Source organism: Melozone crissalis, unplaced genomic scaffold, assembly GCF_028551555.1.
Source record: "Melozone crissalis strain CALT ecotype California unplaced genomic scaffold, PUWL_Pcris_2 ptg000019l_1, whole genome shotgun sequence".
Taxonomy (NCBI): domain Eukaryota; kingdom Metazoa; phylum Chordata; class Aves; order Passeriformes; family Passerellidae; genus Melozone; species Melozone crissalis.
In genome coordinates this window covers 18,371,380-18,392,335 of record NW_026535797.1, presented here as the reverse complement: position 1 = coordinate 18,392,335, position 20,956 = coordinate 18,371,380, and the positions used below count along the sequence as shown (strand labels likewise).

The 20,956-nt window shown below is 37.5% G+C and overlaps 2 protein-coding genes across 2 annotated transcripts in view; one reads left to right on the top strand and one right to left on the bottom strand.

Annotated features, from left to right (window-relative positions):
* MAPK8 (mitogen-activated protein kinase 8) overlaps nt 1-20,956 on the top strand; it is a 116,058-nt gene that overhangs the window by 10,686 nt on the left and 84,416 nt on the right. The window lies entirely within an intron of this gene.
* Nucleotides 1-20,956, bottom strand: part of FRMPD2 (FERM and PDZ domain containing 2) — a 54,550-nt gene that overhangs the window by 1,561 nt on the left and 32,033 nt on the right. The window contains exons 22-35 of the mRNA XM_054276552.1: nt 19,204-19,489; nt 18,159-18,317; nt 17,343-17,517; nt 16,036-16,246; nt 14,876-14,913; nt 12,286-12,372; nt 11,815-11,879; nt 10,226-10,387; nt 9,217-9,385; nt 7,884-7,960; nt 6,534-6,619; nt 3,833-3,977; nt 2,035-2,125; nt 1,176-1,510 (exon numbers count right to left, since the gene is read on the bottom strand). Of these exons, the coding sequence (XP_054132527.1) occupies nt 1,176-1,510; nt 2,035-2,125; nt 3,833-3,977; nt 6,534-6,619; nt 7,884-7,960; nt 9,217-9,385; nt 10,226-10,387; nt 11,815-11,879; nt 12,286-12,372; nt 14,876-14,913; nt 16,036-16,246; nt 17,343-17,517; nt 18,159-18,317; nt 19,204-19,489 (2,086 nt within the window). The remainder of the gene's footprint in view (nt 1-1,175; nt 1,511-2,034; nt 2,126-3,832; nt 3,978-6,533; nt 6,620-7,883; nt 7,961-9,216; nt 9,386-10,225; nt 10,388-11,814; nt 11,880-12,285; nt 12,373-14,875; nt 14,914-16,035; nt 16,247-17,342; nt 17,518-18,158; nt 18,318-19,203; nt 19,490-20,956) is intronic.

Below are 20,956 nucleotides of genomic sequence, written 5' to 3'. Positions count from 1 at the left end.
ATTTTCAAGGAATTCCACTAAAAATTTTCCTACAGCCTCATTCCTAAAATTGTTTGTTTACTCTTCAGTTCTTTAGCTTTTCATACTTGGCTCTATTAATGTTTCTTTAGATTTCAAGAAATGCACTCAGGAACACAGGCCTAGGAAATTTACTTCATATGACTGATGAGATGCTTAAGTTATTCAGTTGCCTTGAAAGAATGTAGTTACGTCATTTATTGGTAATATTAACTAAATCTTCCTGGGTCAAAGCTTCTTGTTGCCAGTTCACAAAGCCATGTTAAAATCTGAATGCTAACTACCTGGATTTTTACTATCAGATGAATTTGAATGTAAATATGGATTTCTGCTGAAGTAGACCTGTGGCTTTCTGTAGTAGTTTGCTACTGATTTAGTACAAACATAGCAAACTTAGCATGTTCATTGAAACAATCACATGTGGTGTTCTATCTTGCCATTTTAAGAGTCTTTCAGGAAGACTCCTATCAAATGCTTTACAATGCTTCACACTCAGTGACATAAGGTGCATTTCCTCAAATTGTTATCTTGATGGAAAAGGCACCAAGTTTTGTCTGGCACAGATGTTTTAATTATGCCACTAGATAATATGTCCTGCAGAAATTTTTGCAAAGCTTTGCTTAATATTGAGGCAAGAATGATGGACTTATACCTGCCCTGTTTTCCGTGTTCTTCCACCTGGATTCTGTATTTGTTAAGTTTCTAACAAATTGCTGCTAGATTTGTAGTTTCATGTGTGTTTGTGTATTTTCATGAACAAAAATGTATCATTTGTCCTAAATTCTAGGATGAAAGCCACCTTCTCCCCCTTTCCATTTAACCACCATTACAAATATGAATCCACTCTGGTGGGGATCTGATTTGATGAGAACAGTAAACAATTCTGCAAAACACTGAACACACCAGTTCTGTGACTATTAGAGGTCTCATTTTTGGAAGTCCTTGTCCAAACATATGCAATATTATATCCATTGCTTATGCAATAAGCAAGAAGAAAGCACCTCATTAATCCTAATTTCATGCCTGTTATTCAGATTTTTACATCCCCCAAAAATACTGGGCACATATTATAGAAGAAGCAGACAATACTACTTGTATCTACTCACGTAAACTATGTAATCAATTTCATCATATATGAAAGTATTAAATCAACTTACCTGCTTGCTGATAATTTCTATTTTTCTAATTATGAAGTATTCCAGAGGCTGGTAATTGTGTAGCCTGAGATAGAAATTAGCCAGTTCTTTAGAGTTATAGGGAGATTCAGGCCAGTATCGATGGCATTTGACTTGCCCTAGCTCCACTTCTTTTGTCATCATGGCAATCACATCTGATTCACTCTCCCAGACCATTTGCCAGAAATCAGCCATAGTGGATGGAAGAGGCCCTTGCGTTATAATATAAAAGTGTTCCTCTTCTCCAACATTCATTCTAATGTAACTTGCATTAATGTAGCCATTCTTTTCTCCCAGAGGAACTCGTGTCTTATCATCTGTACAGAAACAGAAAGATGCTATTTCAGTTGTGGAACTGAAACAGAGTTCTACCATCTCCAGAACTCAGGAAAGAAGAAACCTCAGTCTCTCCAAAAAGTATCCCTCTGGATTTTAGAACACATTTGACTAGTAGCACTAATATTAACCATTGCAAGTAGGAATTCCCACAGATAAATTGTATGGTTCATTGCAGCTTTATTTCTCTTGAGGTACTTGTGTAACACTGTGGAAAGCCTTCTAATTACTATAGAATTGTTTTCCAGTGTTCCAACATAGTGTACCCAGTGCTGCTTCTCATGTATTGCATAGGAATGTTGTCACTGGATATTGGTGTTATAAAGGAGAAGAACCTCTAAGAATATATATACTGCATCACTGAAGATAGAGATGCTACACATTTTTGCATGTGTTGTCCTGTTGCTGCAGTTTAGGAAGACATCAAGGGTCCAGAAATTTTTTTTGTGTTCCTTTGATGACTTTTGTTCACCAAATGTATGTTCTCATTTCTGTGCATACTTACATGGAAGGATATCTCGGTATCTGTTTTTATTCTGGTTTTCTGGTGCTTTGCCAGTTCTGCAGTCATCTATTGGCTTCACATGTTCTAAAGCCTAGATCAAAAAGAAATAGTCAATCTATATTGTTCACATCCTCAACAGACAGCTTTTACAGTGTCAGTGTGAACAAACTTTACTGATGTATATAACCCAAGGCTGGCAAATAGACTTCTTACAGAAGAGAATCAGTACATCATTCTCTAAACTTCTAGGCAAAAAATTCAATTTGCTTTGTATTTTCTCTTCCCTGCACAATATTTCTGCATTTTCAAGTGATATTTCCAACCCTCATCCTCAGATCCCATCATTACAAGTCCCTTTTGTATATTGCTGTATTATAGATGTTTGGAATACTGCGTTGGTCAAATGTCAGCATTTATGATTGATAACACAAGCAGTAACTATTGCACTATGAACAGTGCAAAAATGACTGAATACTTTTCAGTGATGGAGTAAGTGATAAATATAGAGAACAGCACCAATGATATTAAGTGCAAATCATACAGTCATGAAGAACTTCACAGCAAATTTAGGGGAATTGAATGCAGGGTAGTCAGAAGCAGGAATGTGCAAGTTCATTTCATTAAATTTTTGTGTTACCTCAATGTTTTTGTTATTATTCTACCTATTTTCTGTGCGTTGCACAATGCTCAGTCATCACATTCTGCCACTAGACATTTATAAGAACTGAAATACATACGACAGTTCTTGAACACTTGCATCAGTTCCTACGGCTTTTACTCAGATAAAATATCCACTGCCTTTGGTAACCAGCACTTTACTTATAGATCTTTATGTTTTCTGTGCAGATGTGTGACTGAGCTCATAGTAAGCTACACCCACATCAGTAATGGAATGTAATGAATGAAAATTAATACATGCCCTTGAGCCTTTAGGGAATGTCAGCAAATCCTATACACTTCAGCCTGTGGGATTTTGTACCCAGAAAGTCAGAGATATAAAGGCAAGTGAAAGAAACTGATAACATTGCAATTACTATGGAAAAGTGGCAGCAATCCATTGTACTGGTAATGAAAATGTCCTTTAAAGGAAAATATCTTGAAGAATAATGAAATAATCTGTTCTTTGGGAATTTGATGATAACTTCATATTCTGTTAATGTTCTGAAACAAGAGATTTTACAAGCCTTCCTAATTTTACATTTTTTTCATTATTTATATGCAATCAGATGTAATTATGTGTTTTCATTATCTGTGGAGGTACATTGCTTTTTCTTTGTAATTTTATTACAAAGTTCCTGATCATAACAGCATCTTGTGGCAATGAGTTACATGGATAACTGGGGTGTTCCTTTGAGTGGAACATTTTCCTTTCAACTGTTTCTACTTTAGTGAATCCTTAGCAGCATGGATTTCTTGCTTAGGTGCAGCCCCTAGAATGGTTCTTAGGTAGATGTTCAGCAGAGTTTCAGCAGAGCTGAGGGGGTAATAAGAAGTCAGTCTAGGAAAGAGTGATTCCTAATGTACATTGTGAATGTCACATTTTTTATTTTCCTTCTACATGGGCAGTATCTTTGAACAGGGAACGTAGTAAGACTGATATGCATGGAAATAGAGATGCAAATACTGTACTACCACCCAAACAGCAGAGTAGAAACCCCATTTTGGCAGGAATAATTGTCAGAGAAAAAGGATGCAGTAAAGATATACAAACTGAACTCCCATACAGTATGCATTGTATGGAAAGCCACTTTCTTAGCTTTGCTGAACTTTTAAATCTTAAGAAGTGATCAAAGTTTACCATAAACTCCTTTAGCACCTCTTGATTCTCAATCTGCAGCTGAAGTCCTTGAATAAGACCTGTTATGCCAGTCCTTGGATCTACTCCACTCTGTGATGGTTTCAAGTTAATTAACTGAGTCAGTTCATCTCCAGAAGCAAAGGTTCTGTCTATGTATCAAAAAAAAAAAGCAAACAAAAACTCAAAAGAAATAACAAAAAAGCAAGAAGCTTTTAATTATTATTGTTCATAGTGCAGAATCTTGGCTTTAAAAACTAGGGAGCTACAGTGTGTATATATATTTTACTGTTTATATTGTGGAAGTGAAATATGAGAAAATGGAAGAAAATATTTTCAACTTACTTATGTTCACAGCAGAAAGAAGAATAAGTCAACATCATGGATACAACTAGCACCATATTTCATGTTATTTGGAAGCAGGTCCAACTATTGCAAGTTATTTCCCCACACAGTTTCTAAATACAGTCTGTTCTAAATAAACTGTTCTTGCAGAATTGGAGACTTTAATGCTAGTTTATACTGGTATAGGAGACTGGCCACATCTTTACAGAGAATTATCTTTGCATTTCCAACATTTCCATGCCAATTAGTATTGCCACACTCCACTGCTAGGAATAATCATGGCAAATTCTTCCTTCCTAAATTAAGCAAATATATTTTTCTTCTCATCTTAACTCATACTGCCCTTCAAGAGCAATATATGAACTGTCTTTGATGCTCCAAAGTCAGGATTCAGTTTTACTACTTAGCTCATCCTGAAATGTGTGTTCTGGTCCAGTACTTGACAGATTAGGAAAATGGATAAACATTGCATCTGAAAAAATATCACTACTCTACTGGAGTGATAGAAAAACTTTTGTTCCCATGTTGAGTAAAAACAGTAGCTTGTTATGTAAAAAATAATGGTTTGAGGTAGAGGAATTATGGAATTTGGGTTTTTTAGTCATAGGCTGCTGTTTGCAAAGGATAACATACCAGCTGTCTCAAAGAAAAGCTGATGATGTGTCCCAGGGGTTTGTTGCAGGATGAAGACAAGCAATGCTCTGCTCTCCTCCTGTAATGTATCATCACTACTCTTAATTAATTTCTGTTCCAATAGAGTTGTGCTTGCTGTGTTTATGTCTGGGCTACAGCTTGCCCCCACTTTGGCTGAGCTTTTAAGACATATTCTGCCTGTATTCCAGTCTCTAACCCTCAAAGAGGCTCCTATTATCAAGTTGAAGACAGATCCCCACTCCAAACAGAGCACATTATTTCCCACACACCTCTCCTTCCAGATCAAGGGGAATTGAAAAACCCCAAACTCTGAGCAGGTAGTAGATGATAGATTGTTTATAATGTTCTGTTTGTTGGCCAGCAAGGCTTGTCAGTGTGAGGGAGTTACCTGTGTTTTACTTCTAATAAGAGCCATCAGCAACTCATTGCTTCCACTGGGTGAGAAGAAGCAAGGAGAGAGAGAGCAATCTGTATTTCACAGAATCTTTGAGATACTGCAGCATCTTCAGTATGATTACTTTCACAAATTATTCTCATTTGGAGCAGAAGGAGCTTAATTTTCATAAAGGAACAATTAGGCAGATTCTTTCTGTAAACTCTTCCAGGTGTCAGAGGGGCTTTGGCACCTGAGCTGTGAAAGTGCTTCAGTACATGCTTAAGCACATCAGTTCTAGAGATTTTAATGAAATTGTCATGAGGGGTGAAATTCAGTGATTCTGAGGAAAAAGTCTTGAGAGACAATTTGACCCTTTGTTCTGCATTTTTAAGTGTTTATTTACTTATTTTGCGAAGTTGTATGGGAACAGTCAGGGAGAGAGGAGAGACCTCATGATATAACTCTCAACTCTCCTTTGAGAGTTACAAAAGTTTGGATGGCCTATCTATGCATCAGTCGTAAAAATTGCGTCTTGAGTGCTCTGGCCTTTTAGACTGAAAGAGCAAATCCTTAGCTTGTGTACAAGGGACTAGTGTTGTTCTCAGTGTACATCTATGGAGATGCTGGGCTATACTGTTGTAGAAACAAGAGAAGTTTTTGCATGATTACTTCTAGGTAGAACAGGAATCCTGTGGGGCATAACATCATCTTCATTGCTCCAGCTGCCTGATTCAGACTGTTGATTTTCTCTTCTGCAACTTTCACATTCTGCACATTTCTGTGACCTGCAAAACAATGTCAGTTGAAGTGGCAGAAGCTTTGATAATCTGAACCATACAAAGATTTTGTGTTTAATCTACTTGTGCTTATTTTTAACTTTATTGAGCAGCTCTTTACAAGAATTAGTCAGAACTCTGAAGATCGTAAGTTCAAGGGGCTGTAGTAGCATTTTGTCTGGCGTATTGTTTGCAAATATAGCTACTAAAAATACTGTTTTCAGTATGCAATTGTTGTTGGTTTTTTCAGAGGTAAGAGCATACTCTGAATAAAAAGCTGCTCAAAAATGAATGGAAGTAAGGTTTCTCACAGCTAGTGAGTATTTTCATGTAGGATATTTTTCCATTGTTAGGCCTTACACCTGTAAGCTTCAATTCTCTTGTCTTAGTAGTTGTGTGGAAGCTGTTTAGCAGCTCTTCCTCAAGGTGGAGCTGCATTCCATTAGACCCGTGTTCTGTCGTTTTCATACCACACTAGGACAGAGCTGGAAATATACAAATAATTTATCCATACTATTTATTTTAATAGTTTTACTTCATTTGAAAGACTTACTTGTCTGAAACGCTACTGACGAGGTCCTTATAGTCTTGTCCAGCCAGCTGACCTTGCAGAGGAGATTTGTCTGTTCTTTCTGCATCCTGCATATTTCAAATAAGAAAAAGCTGTGAAAAATCAGTACACAGAAACATCAAGAATGTAGTTACTTTCATCAACACTCTTATTTCTGGCAGAAACATGTCCTTTGCTTAAGAAGGAAAGGGAAAATAAAATAGTTTCCACTTTCAGACAAAAGTGTGTATTGGAGTAACTACTCGGAGTAAAAAGCCTTATCAGATGCATTTGTAAGTTTCTGAGCAATAGCACAGTCCAGAGCCACCTCTACATCTCAGCATGCATGACTGACTTTGAAAGGTTGGTTGTATCCTCTCTGATCTGAGAAAGAAAATGCAATCACAGGAATCATGAGTCACATTCTTCTTCTCCCAATTCTTGGCAGCAGGAAGCACCAGCATCTGAGATGGAGCTGTTGGTAATAATTTCCTTTTTTATCTTAGACACAACAATGCTAATGGTAGGAGCAGGGTGCAGCTGCTGTGCTGAAGAAGCACTCAGCTAACAGAGAAGGCAGATGATGATCCTCCATATGCAATAGAAGCAATAGTACTGGTGGCTGTTTATCCATCCTAAAGAGTAATAACTAGGTCCTGCATTGAAATAATAATGCAGGATATCTGCTATTAGTATATGAAAGCAGCTTCTTCTCAGCTGTAACACTTGATAAATAATTATTTAAATTTTAGTTCAAATTACCATTTTTCTTTTTCTGGTTCAATTACATTACTTGAATCAGGGTTTGGGTTTTTCATTTGTTTTCTGAAGGATAAGAAGACCTAATTTTTTCACATTTACTGAGGAGTTTTACAGTTTTAAATTTATAAATAATAGATGCTCTGAAATTTAATGTGGAATGTCTTGCAGGATTTACTAAGATTCAAAATCATAGCCATGTTTGAAGAAATTTAGATGCATTTGAATATTGAATCGTAGTGGAGATAGCTGGATAGAAATCTTTTAATGTACATGGTTTAGAAGTACTGAAAGGATGATAAAATTAATAAATTATTCATTTCAGTATTATAAAGAATCAGAACAAGACTTGCATATCAGCCTTTCTTCCCTCCACCCTTTTTGCATATGTATTCTACTTATCATATGCTCTTGTCTCAGTGGAATCCTGACTGACTCAAATGTCAGCAGCTCCAGTCGTGGCGGCACACTTCCCTCACATTAAACATTTTTTTTTCATCGAGAAGGTGTGGTTCTTGCCCACATTGCAGCAAACTCATGTTGTAAACAAACATGAGTACATTGCCTGATAACTTCTGAAAACTCTGATTTTACCTTGTTGCACATTTGGTTGGAGCCTTCTTGCTTGAAACTGAAAACAGGCTGAGCTTGCAGGCTTTCCCCACCACTTGCTGAATACCAGAAAACAAAAAAATCAAATGCATGAAAATAAAGGTCCATTTCTTCTCTGCTGTTTAGACCAAAGGACTTTGACCTCAGATGGGGCACTGAGAAACAGTGTCTTAAACTGGCATGGAACATCCCTCTTGTGAATGCCTGGGAGGGTTAATAGAGCACAAATGCCATATGTCACCACCAAAGAAGCCAGCATAATTCAGACTGCCAGAAGATACACTGAAGTAAAGCCCTGTATCAACAGCAACTATAAAAAACCATGAAACAATTTAAATCTGCTCTCCCTAACCCAGCTCATCCTTCACAGTGCAAAGGGAAAAATACCATGGATTAACTTTGCTGCCATTACTTCTATAATACCATTGTGTTCCTCAGGAAAAGAATTTAAACTTCCCAGAAACTATGTTGTTCACTGATATCATGTAAGAAGAGAATGGCAATGGCAGTGTCGTGACTATGAATGCTTGAAACAAAGCCTTCAATAACCAGCAGGCCAGAAGGAAGAATTCTATATCCTTCCCACTTAGGTTTCTCCACATTATAGGGAATGTTTCAGTATTTAAAGAAATGGAAATTTGAGGACTATAACTATGTAATCTATTGGCAGTTTTATGTCCTTGCTTCCATTCCCAGCTTTAATTAGTAATTAATTTTTGAGTATTCAGTAGAGCAGAGCATGGAGCACAAAGTTCTTCCATAGAGTTAGTCATGCTTGTAAGTACTGCCCTTTGCAAGATGGGTTTGCTCTCAAATGAATAACAATAGACCTGGGAGCAGAGGCTTCTGGGTTTGAGCATGAACACCACAGAAGAGAGAGGATCTGTCTGCCAGACAGAACAGGAGGTGTGGTGCTTCCAGGAGATAAGTAGGAGTGGTGGGATGTGAAGTTTGTGGGAGAAGTATTTTAGCAACTGAGCCAAAACCAGGCTGTGATTTCATCAATGAGTTGCATAAAATGGGGTAAAATCAGACCAACATTCATGACTTAAAAACTTAAACTGAGTTAAAGCGTCTTTGAGGGTCTTACAGCTTTGTTCCTAGATTTAAAAATCACACTTGGGCATTTCTTCCCTGTGGTCCTATGTCTTGAGCATTTTAGCCAGAGCTGCAAATCCGGGTGAAGAATGTGTTTATACCTACAGCTATGAGACAGGACTGACTGTAAAACTGACTTGTTTCGCTAAGACCAAAGTTGAATTCAGGCAGCCATATTCCCACTTCTGTCATATGATGAGTGGATGTGGGTGCTTACCAGGCTCTGCCTTTGTGTTTGGAGTGGGAGCTCTGTTGCTCTGGTTGCCTGAATAGGCCCAGTGCAAAGCCAGGCTTCGGCAGACAGTGAGTTGAACGGTGCCTTGCGCCTTGCGCAGCAGATCTGTGACTGTTTGGCGTGGCAGACCAGACACAAAGGTCTCATTCACCTGAAAAATATATTGATGTGTATTTCCACATTCCTGTAACACAAAGCCCTAGCACTGGGAAATCTTCATATAACTTCTTTGAACTTCATGTGTCATCATCTTCTCCCATTTGTGGGAGAGAATTCTCATTCTTTCCTGACTCACTTGATCCTTCACTTCTTTATCTTTATGCCATGATTGCCAGCAGGACACCACAGAATTATAGTCTGAGATAGTAAGTGGGCTTTCCCCCATTCTTCATTGAGAAGATGAAAGAGAGATGGAAGTAAATGAAAGCCAGAAAGTCAAACAATTTTGAAACTCACGGAGGGAGAAGAAAAAGTAATTTGGTCTAACAAAAAGGATTACTTATATTAAAAGGTGACAGAGTGGCTAGGATAGTAAGATTTTAAATAAAGACTGAAAATCCCTAATTCCAGTGCTTTTTGTTTGTCTTGATAATACCTAACGTGACAGGTTCTTCCCAGTAGTCTCCTGGTTAGCTGTGACCTGCATGCCTGGCCAGTTACCTCTGGTTTCCCTGAAGTTTCTCTGGAATCCTCACTAGGCACAGTTACAGTCAGGAGTAGGTGCACTTGGCTGCTTGCTCTGTGATTCTGGGTCTGCCTCTGCTGGGGTGTCCAGCTCTGGGGAGGCCCAGTCCCACAGGAGGCTGAACTCCAGGGAAGACACAGGGGCCCCAGGACAGCCCTGGGACCACCAGGAGCCAAGGGACAGCACCTCCTGCATGTTACTGTGCAAAGCAGCATCAGATTTCCAACCTGCTCCACTTGGTATCGGACAGATGCTCATTGTAAAGTAGAGAAAATGTGAGCCAAAGCAATGGAGAACAAACATTACCTTCAGTAAGATGTCACCAACTTGAAGTCTCCCATCCAGGTCTGCACTGCTGTCCGGGCTGATGGCTTTTATTAGGATAGCCCTGCCATTTTTTCCACCTACCAGTGCAAATCCCAGGCTTCCATTTTCTGCTTTTTCCAGCTCAATCTTAATAATGAAGTCCTACAATAGACAAGGATGCAGTCTAAAGTGGCATTTATTCTGGGCTGTATTTTGTTGGCATTTTTATTACTCAAGATTCCCATTATTCCCACAGTCCTCACTGTCTGATGTGGATTATGGGATGTATCCTGCTCTACTCTTGAATAGATTTACAGAGCTTTCAGGAATCAAGATAAGAGCTGCATGTATGTATCAGAATAAAAATAGTACATACTTATTTTCATACTCTGTTTAATAATTGCTGCTGGGGAAAATAACCCCTTAAGAGCAAAGAAATGTGTACTTCTGTAATCCTTTTATAATATATCAGATAAATCACCTCAATTGACAAATAAGGCATTCTTACCTCCAGCATGACAGTAATGCAGTACATAGTTTATTCTCTTATTCTTTTCTAATTTAGATCTTAATCTTGTAATCCCAACATTTCCATCTCTTTTACTTTAGCACTTCATTTGCTTTTAAAATCAGCTGCTTTTTTAGGGGCAAGTACTATGTCAGAAATAGCAGCAAGCTAGAAATGTTTATGACTTGCAGCATGACTAGTTCCAATGCCACAAGTATCAGGCTTGTGAATTATTTTTGCAGATTGAACAGATAAACCATCATGGATTAAATCATGCAGAAGAAGCAGTAATAGTGAAATAGTGATGACATAATAAAAAATTAGGAAATTGTTTGAAATTTTTTGCCAGGTTGGAGCTCTAATTTTAACAAGAAACAGCTTTTTTACACAATAAAGAGAAAAATACTTAATCTATATCTATTGACATGAAATACCACTCCCAATTTGGATCATTTAAATTAAAGTTACTTTCCATGTCTTTGCGCCAACAGAAGTGATGTTTGCGCTTGTAAGAATTTTCAAGCATTGTATCTGAGCATGGAAATAACTTTTCTTCCCCAAACAACAACATTCCTGTGTATTCAGGAATTGATAATAAATAATAAATAACTTGAAAAATGCATTACTCCTGCCAAATTCAAACCATATTGGTCTATATCAGTGCTGCATAGTACTGCAAAGATTGGGCTAATTTTACTCTATTTTCAAATGTCTATTTGAAAATTGCAGAATGAAACATATTAATCTCAGTTTTCAAAGATTGTTGTGGAAAATGTTTAACAATTGCACATACTTTCCTCAGAATCCCATGCTGTGACATTCTGTGTCTTTTTCCTTTGCTGCCTTCTTTCTAAGCATTGAAAGACAGCAACAGAAGAGTCTGTCCCCAGGAAGTGCCCAGTGCATTCTACTGTGTGAATGCTGAATACAATTCAACACTTACAGGACACTCTCCAAGTGCATTATATTCACATTTTCAGAGAGAGGAAGAAAATGCATTCAATACCAGTATTGAAAAAACCTCTCTCCATATAGCTCACTTCACTTGATGAACCACCTCACACCTCAGAGTGTCACTTACTTTACATTCTGGAGAATCGGGAGTGTTCTGCTGATCATCACAGTTTGTTTCCTCCAAATGCTTCTCTGTGAAAAAGCAACAACAATTTTTAGATAGTTGTCCTGGTAAAATACTCTACAGTATAACACTCAAAATCTCATTCAGAGACATAATAAAACATTTTTTATTTTATATGTGAAATACAAAATAAATCCCTCGGGTTTATGTGGCCTAAAACTCCTGAAATGTGAATCACTGTGACCTTTTTACCTCCCCGTGAGCAGGTTCCAAAACAAGCTTTAAGAACTGCATCCTACAGAGACACCAGATGGAGAGCAGTAATGTATAAATGTTCTCTGAAACTCTGAGGGAGGCAGGATTTTTTATGAAGAGTAATCTTTCCCAGGTGATGCTATTATCACCTATAAACTTACTTTTCTTTCAAAGAACACAATTTTACTAATCCTAATTGAAAAATGCAAAGTTCCTTACCATGTTGATGCAGCAGATGCTGTTCCTGGGAGTTCAGGTTTTCATTTGACAAAGAAATATTGGCTTTCTCTGTTTCAGCTGGTGGCCCTAAAAACAAACACATATGTTTGCTCTGACAGGCCTCCTGCTAAACTTCATGTACCCACGGAATGCAAACTCTGTGCTTAGGTTATTAAACAAAGCATCAATATCCAATATTTATGCTATACGAAGCAGTGTGAGACCACTGCATTATGAAGTTTGCCAATTTGCACAGAGATATAAACATTTCAGTCATGAATTGCAGAGCTGCTGCATCTTAGCCATTGTTATTTTAAAAATTGTAACAACAATCAGAGACCAGACTGAGTCACTCTAGACATGTGGCAATGATCAGGCAGATGAAGGAACACTCCCACCTCTATCAGTTCCCCCAGTTTTGTGGTTTTGCTTTATCATATTCTGATCTTAGCTGTCTTCCACAAAGTACTCTTAATGTGTGAATTATTGAAAATAATTAATGCCCTGTAGTTTAAAAAAGCTACCTTTTGCAATTGCAATTTTAGTATGTGTCCTTGTAACTAAACCTATAAAAATGAAGGCTTGCTTTCTTAATAACAAATTATTACGGATTTATCAATAAATCTATGAGTGATGATAGCAAATGGAACACCAAATGCAAAATTAGTATAGGTTTTTTAATGCGCCTATAAAATGGAAGAATCATAGAATCATAGAGCAGTTTGGGTTTAAAAGGACCTTAAAAATCATCTAGTTTCCACCCTCTACCATGAGCAGGGACACCTTTCACTAGACCAGGTTGCTGAAAGCCTCATCCAGCCTGGACCTGAAGATTTTCAAGGGTGAGGTGTCCACAACTTCTCTGAGCAACCTGATCCAGTGTCACACCACCATCACAGTAAAGAATTTCTCCCTACTATCTAATCTAAACCTGTCCTCTTTCAGTTTGATGCTATTCCCCCTTGTCTTATCACTACATGCCTTTGTCAAAGTCCCTCTGCAGTACCCCTTTAGGAACTGGAAGGAGCTGTAAGGTCTCCCCAGCATCCTCTCTTGTCCAGGCTGAACAACTCCAACTCTCCCTGCCTGTCTTCACAGGAGAGCCCTGTGCTCAGGTGCTCCAGCCCTCTGACCATCTTTATGGCCTCCCCTTTAAATTGTTCCAACAGGTCCATGTGCTTCTTATGCTGGGGACTGCAGAGCTGCATGCAGCACTCCAGGGGGGGTCTCACAGACTAGTGGGACACAGTCCCCTCCCTCAACCTGATGGCCACACTGCCTTTGGTACAGCCCAGGTTACGATTTCTGGGCTGTGATTGCACATTGCTCAGTCATGTTTAGCTTTTCATCAACCAACACCCTCAAGTCCTTCTCAGGGCTGCTCTCAGTCTGTTCTCTGCCCAAGTGTTTATGTTTGGGATTGCTCTGACCCATGTGCAGGACCTTACACATCTTGTTTTATAGGAGAGGCAGGTAACTGTGTCAGTACAGCATTCATAATGCTATCAGAGGTGGAGCAGGTCTCATTACCTATTTGAAGGTGTCTTGAGAAATTTTGGAATCTGCAAAGCTCACACCAGGCTGTGTAAGCAAAGTCTTACCAGGCTACACATTTCCTGTGCTTTAGTTCTATTGTGTTAACTGAGGGTACACATAACTTTATCCATATCTTGTAGAAAATTGCTTCAGTTTATAGAAACAGACACATGGCTACATGTCTAAGGAAATCTGTCACTAACTTGACTTGGAAAAAGTTCTTCAGGTAACCATATGCCAGTATTCAGATCAATGTAGGCATGTGAATAATTGTGGTCCAGAATTACTTTTTGTAGTCATGTTTGCATGATTTTAAAAAACCTCAAAAACCACTGAGATATCCAGTCAGGTAAATGAAACTGGGGTTAGGTCTGACTTAATGCTGCAGCCAAAAGTGCATTTGAAAGTATTACTTGCATAACTAACACCCTTTGTATGTGCTGACCTGGATGTGAATCCTTCCCTTCCACCTGAGGGTGCAGGTGCAGCCTGTGCTTGCTCAGACTCCTTAGGCTGCTGGAGCAATTCTGGTCAAATCTTTGTGGCTCAGATGATTGCTGAAGTTTTGTATCAGTTAAAGTATTAAATATGTCCCCTTATAGGAATGCTTTTATTTTAACTAACAGATATTAGTGCTGCCTGCTGAATTTATCTACTTCATTAATAACAGTATAAAAAGGTGGTCTAGATGATGAAGTAGTGGCTCATATTAAATAGTGGCTCAAGAAGTGCTGGAAAACTTCTTATAGAATAGTTTCAGTCAAAACAGATCTTGAAATATGACCACATAAAATTCCTATTTAATAACAAATTTAAAGAAAAAGAAACTGAAGATGTAATAAATTACTTTTTTTACAGAAAACTATACATTTTATTTGTATCTTTAAACAGCTACCAAATTTTCATCAGACTCTTAAAATGGCCATAACAGAAATACTGAATGGCAAATTACAAATTGTTAATAAGTTTTAAATGCAATTAATCAATACCTTATGCTTTTTTTTCAAAATCAGCAAGTTTTGAACTAAAACCCAAAAACGTTAGCCTTACTTACTATTTTCCTGCTCTATAGGAACCACTGGATTGCCATTTCTGGGGGCAGAAAAAGTGAAATATATGAGCCATTAAGCGCTGTATGCTTTGTAAAGCACATATGAAAATTATTTTTAGAAATGCAATTATCTAAATTGTAGTTGTCCTTCTACAATTTTGTTAGTGGTACTTTTCTAAAGAGAATTGATATCGATATATGAAAATATTTGACTGTAGTGAAACATTTTATTGAAATGTGTTGGGGAAAAAACCAAATTCAGCTTTGGTTACCCCCTGTATAAAGTGGGAATGCTCTTTTGTAAGTTTTTTTACCCTATTTCTGTTTAGCTCCTTAGTTTGTAAATTCTGACAATCAGGAGGTGCTGCTACTAACTTGCTGTAGAGCAAGATGTATAAGGAGGCAGCAGTTTCTTCTTCTGTTAGGTAAGCACAAGTTAATAAAACAGTAATAGAAGTGTGAACTATGTTAAGGCAGCTGTGACAGCCATTCTGTCACAGGCTCTGGTTACATAACTCAGTTACTCACATGCTTTGAGTTAATATTTTACTGTTCCTCTGGGATCTTTGGAAGCTATTTCTGCATCAGTCCAGGACCTGAGCTGGTGTGATATCAGACTGTGCAACACAATGAATCAAAAGTGCAGCCATGAACTGATGAGAAAAATCCTTTACAGCCAATTATTGTTCAGGTCTGGAAAGACTTTCTGGTCATGCTGCAGGTTAAATGCTGCATTTTTAGTACCTTTCTAAAATGTTTTTTTTCTGTTGGAATTATCTCAGAATTTCTGATCAGAAATAGTTTCTTCCTTGTAGTTGTGAATCTGAGACTATAAAGGGAAAGTTCACACTAGTGATGGAAATACAAAGATTTTCCCTAGAGAACAAGACATATGAAAATGATGATCAGCCTCAGTTAAAGGCTTCACATTTGGTTTTGGATGATGAAATTTGAAGAGTTCTCATTTGTCTTGTGTGAGTCTACTTGTACTTGCAGTGTCAGTTTTAAGTACAAGGAGTTAAGATGTCTTATGAATGTTATTTATCAGGTTGCAACATTCAGACCTTTGAGATAAAGCATTTTTTAGTTTTGTGTGGTTTGACTTGTTGATGTAAAATTTAGAAACCTGCTTCAGCATGAGGATGAGGTATGCTCAGATTTACCTTGTGGCTTTGATTTGAACATTCTGGGTGGCAGCTTCACACACTCTCACTGCATCATCCAGGCTAATGCCCTCAGTGCACAGTCCACAGATGTAAACAATCTGATCTCGTGGCTGCAAACTGCCTTCCACACTGGCAGGAGAGCCAGGCACTATGTCTAGCACATAAATACCTTGTAATGTGCTTCCAGCTCCTCCTGTCAGCTTCAAGCCTAGAATAATGCAGAGAAAGCATCTTTTGTGGCAGTGTGTTTAGAATTTCACTGTCAGTGACTGAAAGTGGAATAAATGTGAGTCACTGAAAGATAGGCTGAAGAAATCACTGACATTATAAATTACAGTCTTCCCCCAGTAAAATGGGATTTATAAGCTTGACTGAAAGAGTGAAATGCCATTAGATGTTAAAAAAGTATGGAAAAACGTAAATGGTGGTGTCCATCTCTGTGTTTCAGTGCTGTTCTAGCGCTTTATTTCCCCTGATGTTCAATAGTCATTGCAATAGGACACTGAGCTGCATAGCAGCAGCTCCCTCATTACCTGCACATTTAAATGCCTTGCAGTCTCCAGAGTGCCATGGGAAAGGCCTACAACAGCTGAGGAGGGACCTACACAGTGCAAACTACACTCAAAGAATCTCTGAAATAACTAGTTCCTACCTGGAAACAGGATGCTGTACATGAGCACATATAGCCATACTGCTTCCTGAGGCTACAGTTTTATCTGTGTGCAGTACTCATAACATGCTACAGAAATATCAAGATACTCACATTGTGGGGATTTCTTTTATCGTTTGTATTGTTTGTAGATAAAGCCTTGTGTCTGTGGTGAATCAAGGATTCAAGTGGAGATTTTTTGAATAGCAAACTGTAGTCTCAACCTATGGCTCATCCTTCTTAAACTTTACCTTTTCTTCAATTTTTTTCTTTCCCTCCAAATAGATCTTTATGTGTCTCTGCAGGTAGTAGACATTGTTATCCAACCATCCAAAACTTATGTATATAAGTAACATAAAAATATGGTACTGGAAATCTGCCAGAAACTTCAGTTAATGGGGTGATAATGCAAAGATCATTTTTCCAGATACCTTCATTAGTCTAAAAAGAGATATTAGTCTTCCCTCTTAGATGTTGCCCACAAAAAGCTCTCATTCCTTGGTCATGGGTGATGATGAAGAGCATAAAGGTGTCAAGGTCAGTTTGGATTGTACTGATCCAAGAGCACGTTTGCTTATGATTGTCCTGTCATTCCTATGATTATCTCATGCTGTCATTCCTGTCCAAAATAGCAAATACAGAATTTAGTACACACCTAGCTGTCCATCAGCACCCTTTGTGAGAGTAATTTCAGGAATGTCCTCTGGCCTAACTGAGGGACGTGGGTCACTGTCGGCACGGCCAACCACAAGGTGCAGATCTGGAGGAGAGCTTTGCAGTAAAGTCAGGACTTCATTGCATGGCAAAGATGTGACATCAATTCCATTCACCTAAATGATAAACCAGTAAAATCATGTCATACATCTCATTGATCATCGTTTACTTCTTCCTCTACTCTGAATTTTGCATATGAACTTAAATTAGTTTTCAATTCCTTTTTATTTCTTTGCTGTGATATTTAATGTCAATACATTTAACAATTAAGATTGCAATAATATTTCTTTTTTGAACTTTTATTTTTCTGAATGCAGAGCTTTAATAAAAACAGCTTTTTTCCCATTGAAACTCAAGATCTTGTTGCAAAAAACAAGGGAGAAGGTCTTATGCAAAAAATTGAACATGAACCAGGCTGAAAAAAGGTTTTGTTATTACATTACAAAGGACACAATTCCTGCATCCTTTGTGTGTCACGTATCACCTTATTACATTAATTCAGTTTATATAATTTCATTGGGAAGGCATTTAATGTCTCACTTGTCTTGAATGCTCCTAGATTCATTTTATTTGCCTCATCATACAATCTATTCAGCCTGAGATTTATCCAACTGAGGTCAGCAGAATTAGATTTATTATATTATTTATTTACATACCTAAATATGTGATAAATGGGTGATACTAAACAAAGAATGCCAATGATGACATTTATCTGTAAATATTTTCTCCTCTGCATAAACTCAAAAAATTACTGTACCATAATGATTCTGTCTCCCCTTCTCAATCTTCCATCAGAAAGGGCAGGATCATTCAAGATTTCATCAACATACAGGCAAGTGTCGATTTTGTTAAGAACTACAGAGAATCCATAACCATTGTTCTCTGACTTTGTCAAAGTCACAAAGATCTCCATTTCCTGTTAAAACAAGCACAGTTTTTTTGATGTAGGCTTTTCTGTTGCTTCAGTAACATATTCCATAATTTTTATATGCGGGTAGGAATCAGATCCTCAGATGGTACAAGAGTATGTAAAAGGTGTTCTGCCATATCCCAGAATTGTGGAGGTTCATGTTGATTGACTTATAGGGCCTAGTAAAGCAGAGAATGCCACCAGGTCCTGGGATTAGGCATTTGGAATGTGTAAAGAAAGGCTTGGAGGCCTCTGAGCTGACAAGCATTGTGATAGCAGGGTGCAGGGATCACTGTTGTTACTGCTGTTGCTGCCCCACTGAAGGAAATGCCTGGAGCTAAATTTTGTCCATAGTGCTCTCAAATTAGTAGGAATTCAGAGCTCATTAGTGTCATAGGAATGCAAGATGTTCAGCATTTGGCAGGACTGAGCCTTATATTTTGAATAGTAATTAGCACAAGAATCATACTTCTTATCAGGACATTACAGCAATATCACTGTAACAAAGTGATTTTCTGCATGGCCTTGAAACATGGCAGAAAAAATCCAAGTAGCTGACTCCAATTAATTTTAGAAGCTACTAGACAGCTTTTAGGCCTTTGTATACTGAAAATAATAATGCAGAATTTTGGAAAGTTGGAGAAATAGTAAGATGTCAAGAAAAAAGAAATAGCCTTAAGGCAAATGGTTAAGAATTCTGGAGAGCTGGGCATAGTGGAAGGTCTGCTTTATTTGAAGATTGTGGATATTCAGAAAAGTAAAAAAAGAAAAAAATCCATGTGAAAATAGCATAGAAAATGGGTTAAAATTAATGTTTAAGACTGAAACATTCTTAAAATTGTTTCTTTTCCCTTGTATTCTACCAGTTGGTAATTTGGTGCCCATCACATACCTGAATGCACTCTTCATTTTCTTCCTTCTCTTCCTCTGGTTCCTCCAAGTCTTCCCATTCATTGTCACTGTCATGTGTCTCTCTGGCAGGCAGGGATGGTGATGAGGGACCACAAACACGTGGCTGTGGGGTCGCAGAGACTGTCTTGGAGCTTCCCCCTCGTGGAAGGGAGGTCACAGACATTGAGCTGACAGTGAGATACTCTTCATCAATAGGGGTTAGAGAGAGAGTTTCAGGCATACATTTTGTGTTCAATAGGTCATCATGACTCTTATTAAATACGTGGCTGGAAAATAAAAAGAGTGCAGTGCTGGGGTTTTCCTCCATATGCTTTATTAGATGGCCACTGAAAAGTCTACTATTTATGCATTACCTTATTTTCATTTTAACTGAATTACTAGTTATGGTACTGAATTGCTGTCTAACTCCTCCAATGGTAGTACAAAAGCAAATAAGTAATCAATATTTTGCAAAGCTGCTTGAAAGATTAAAAAGCTTCTGTTATTTACCTTTGCAAAATCTTGCACTCTTAATTTTTTTAAGGCATTAATTAGTACTTTGATTGCTTCTCAAAAAGAATAATTGTACAAAGCCCAGACCATTAATTATTTAATCTTCCGTAAACAAATTAATTAACTTTTCTGGTAAGCAGTATGGACATTAAAATACCCCTACAATTTTTATGTTAGCGATTTTCTGGGAAAAGGAATGCCAGCCACATCTCTGGCTTCTACAGGTCATTCCTGGGTAACTGGGCACTGACCAGAAACATGAAATATGAAGTGGTTCCTGTTTCTTTTTAAAAAGAAGTCCATACGCCTCTTTATAAGCTTGCCTTTATTCTTATGCTTAACTTGAAGCATATGAGTTGTCTGAAAACCACCAATGGACTTACTAAATTAATTGAATTAAAATTATTATTGATTCTGTTCCACTATATTGCAAACAAAATATTCAGCACTTTTGATGTTCGAGCCCAAACTGTAATCACAAATGCTGTGTTTAATAGTTTTGGCTGTTGTCCTTCATGAGCCTGAGTAGACATCTCTGGCATCGTCTCCCAAAAATTTACCATTAAAGCTCATAAAAATGCTAGAAACACTTTTTTTTTTAAAGTATGTTTTCTTCATATCAATCCTTATTGAAATATTGCTAAACATTCATTCATTTTAAAAACACCTAAAATGGCAAATTCACATCTATGTCAGCCAGGATGTTTGCTCTTTGATAGAAGTGAACTGTCCATTGTCTCCTAAGCAAACATAGACAACTAAAATTAAAATAAATTCCATGTCCTGTATGAAATCACAGAAGATCTCTGTAAAATTCTTATCAGAAAATTGATACATTTGTATGAAATATTTTGAGTAATCTGGAGAAATTTCTTCATTAATCAAAAGGAAGTCCTTTATTAATGCCTATTTCCTTCTGGGGATTTTGTGTGGTTTTAGCTGGAAGAATTTAAATTGAGATTATATTTAAAATATTGTTTAAAATGCATGGCATCCTAAACTTCTCTGGCTTCCTTTTAAAAATGCAAAAGCTGATACTATATGATACTGAAAATGTATCAAACAAAAACATTTATTTCAGAACTTCCTTTTTGGAAAGAATCCAAAATTTTTCTTGGAATTGGTATTTTCCCACAATAAACTTTGTTTCATTGAATCTGTATTATCTCTTGGCAAATATGTTTGCTGCAGACATATTTCTGCTGATTTTACTCTCAGAAGTACAGAAGCAGAAAATTAAG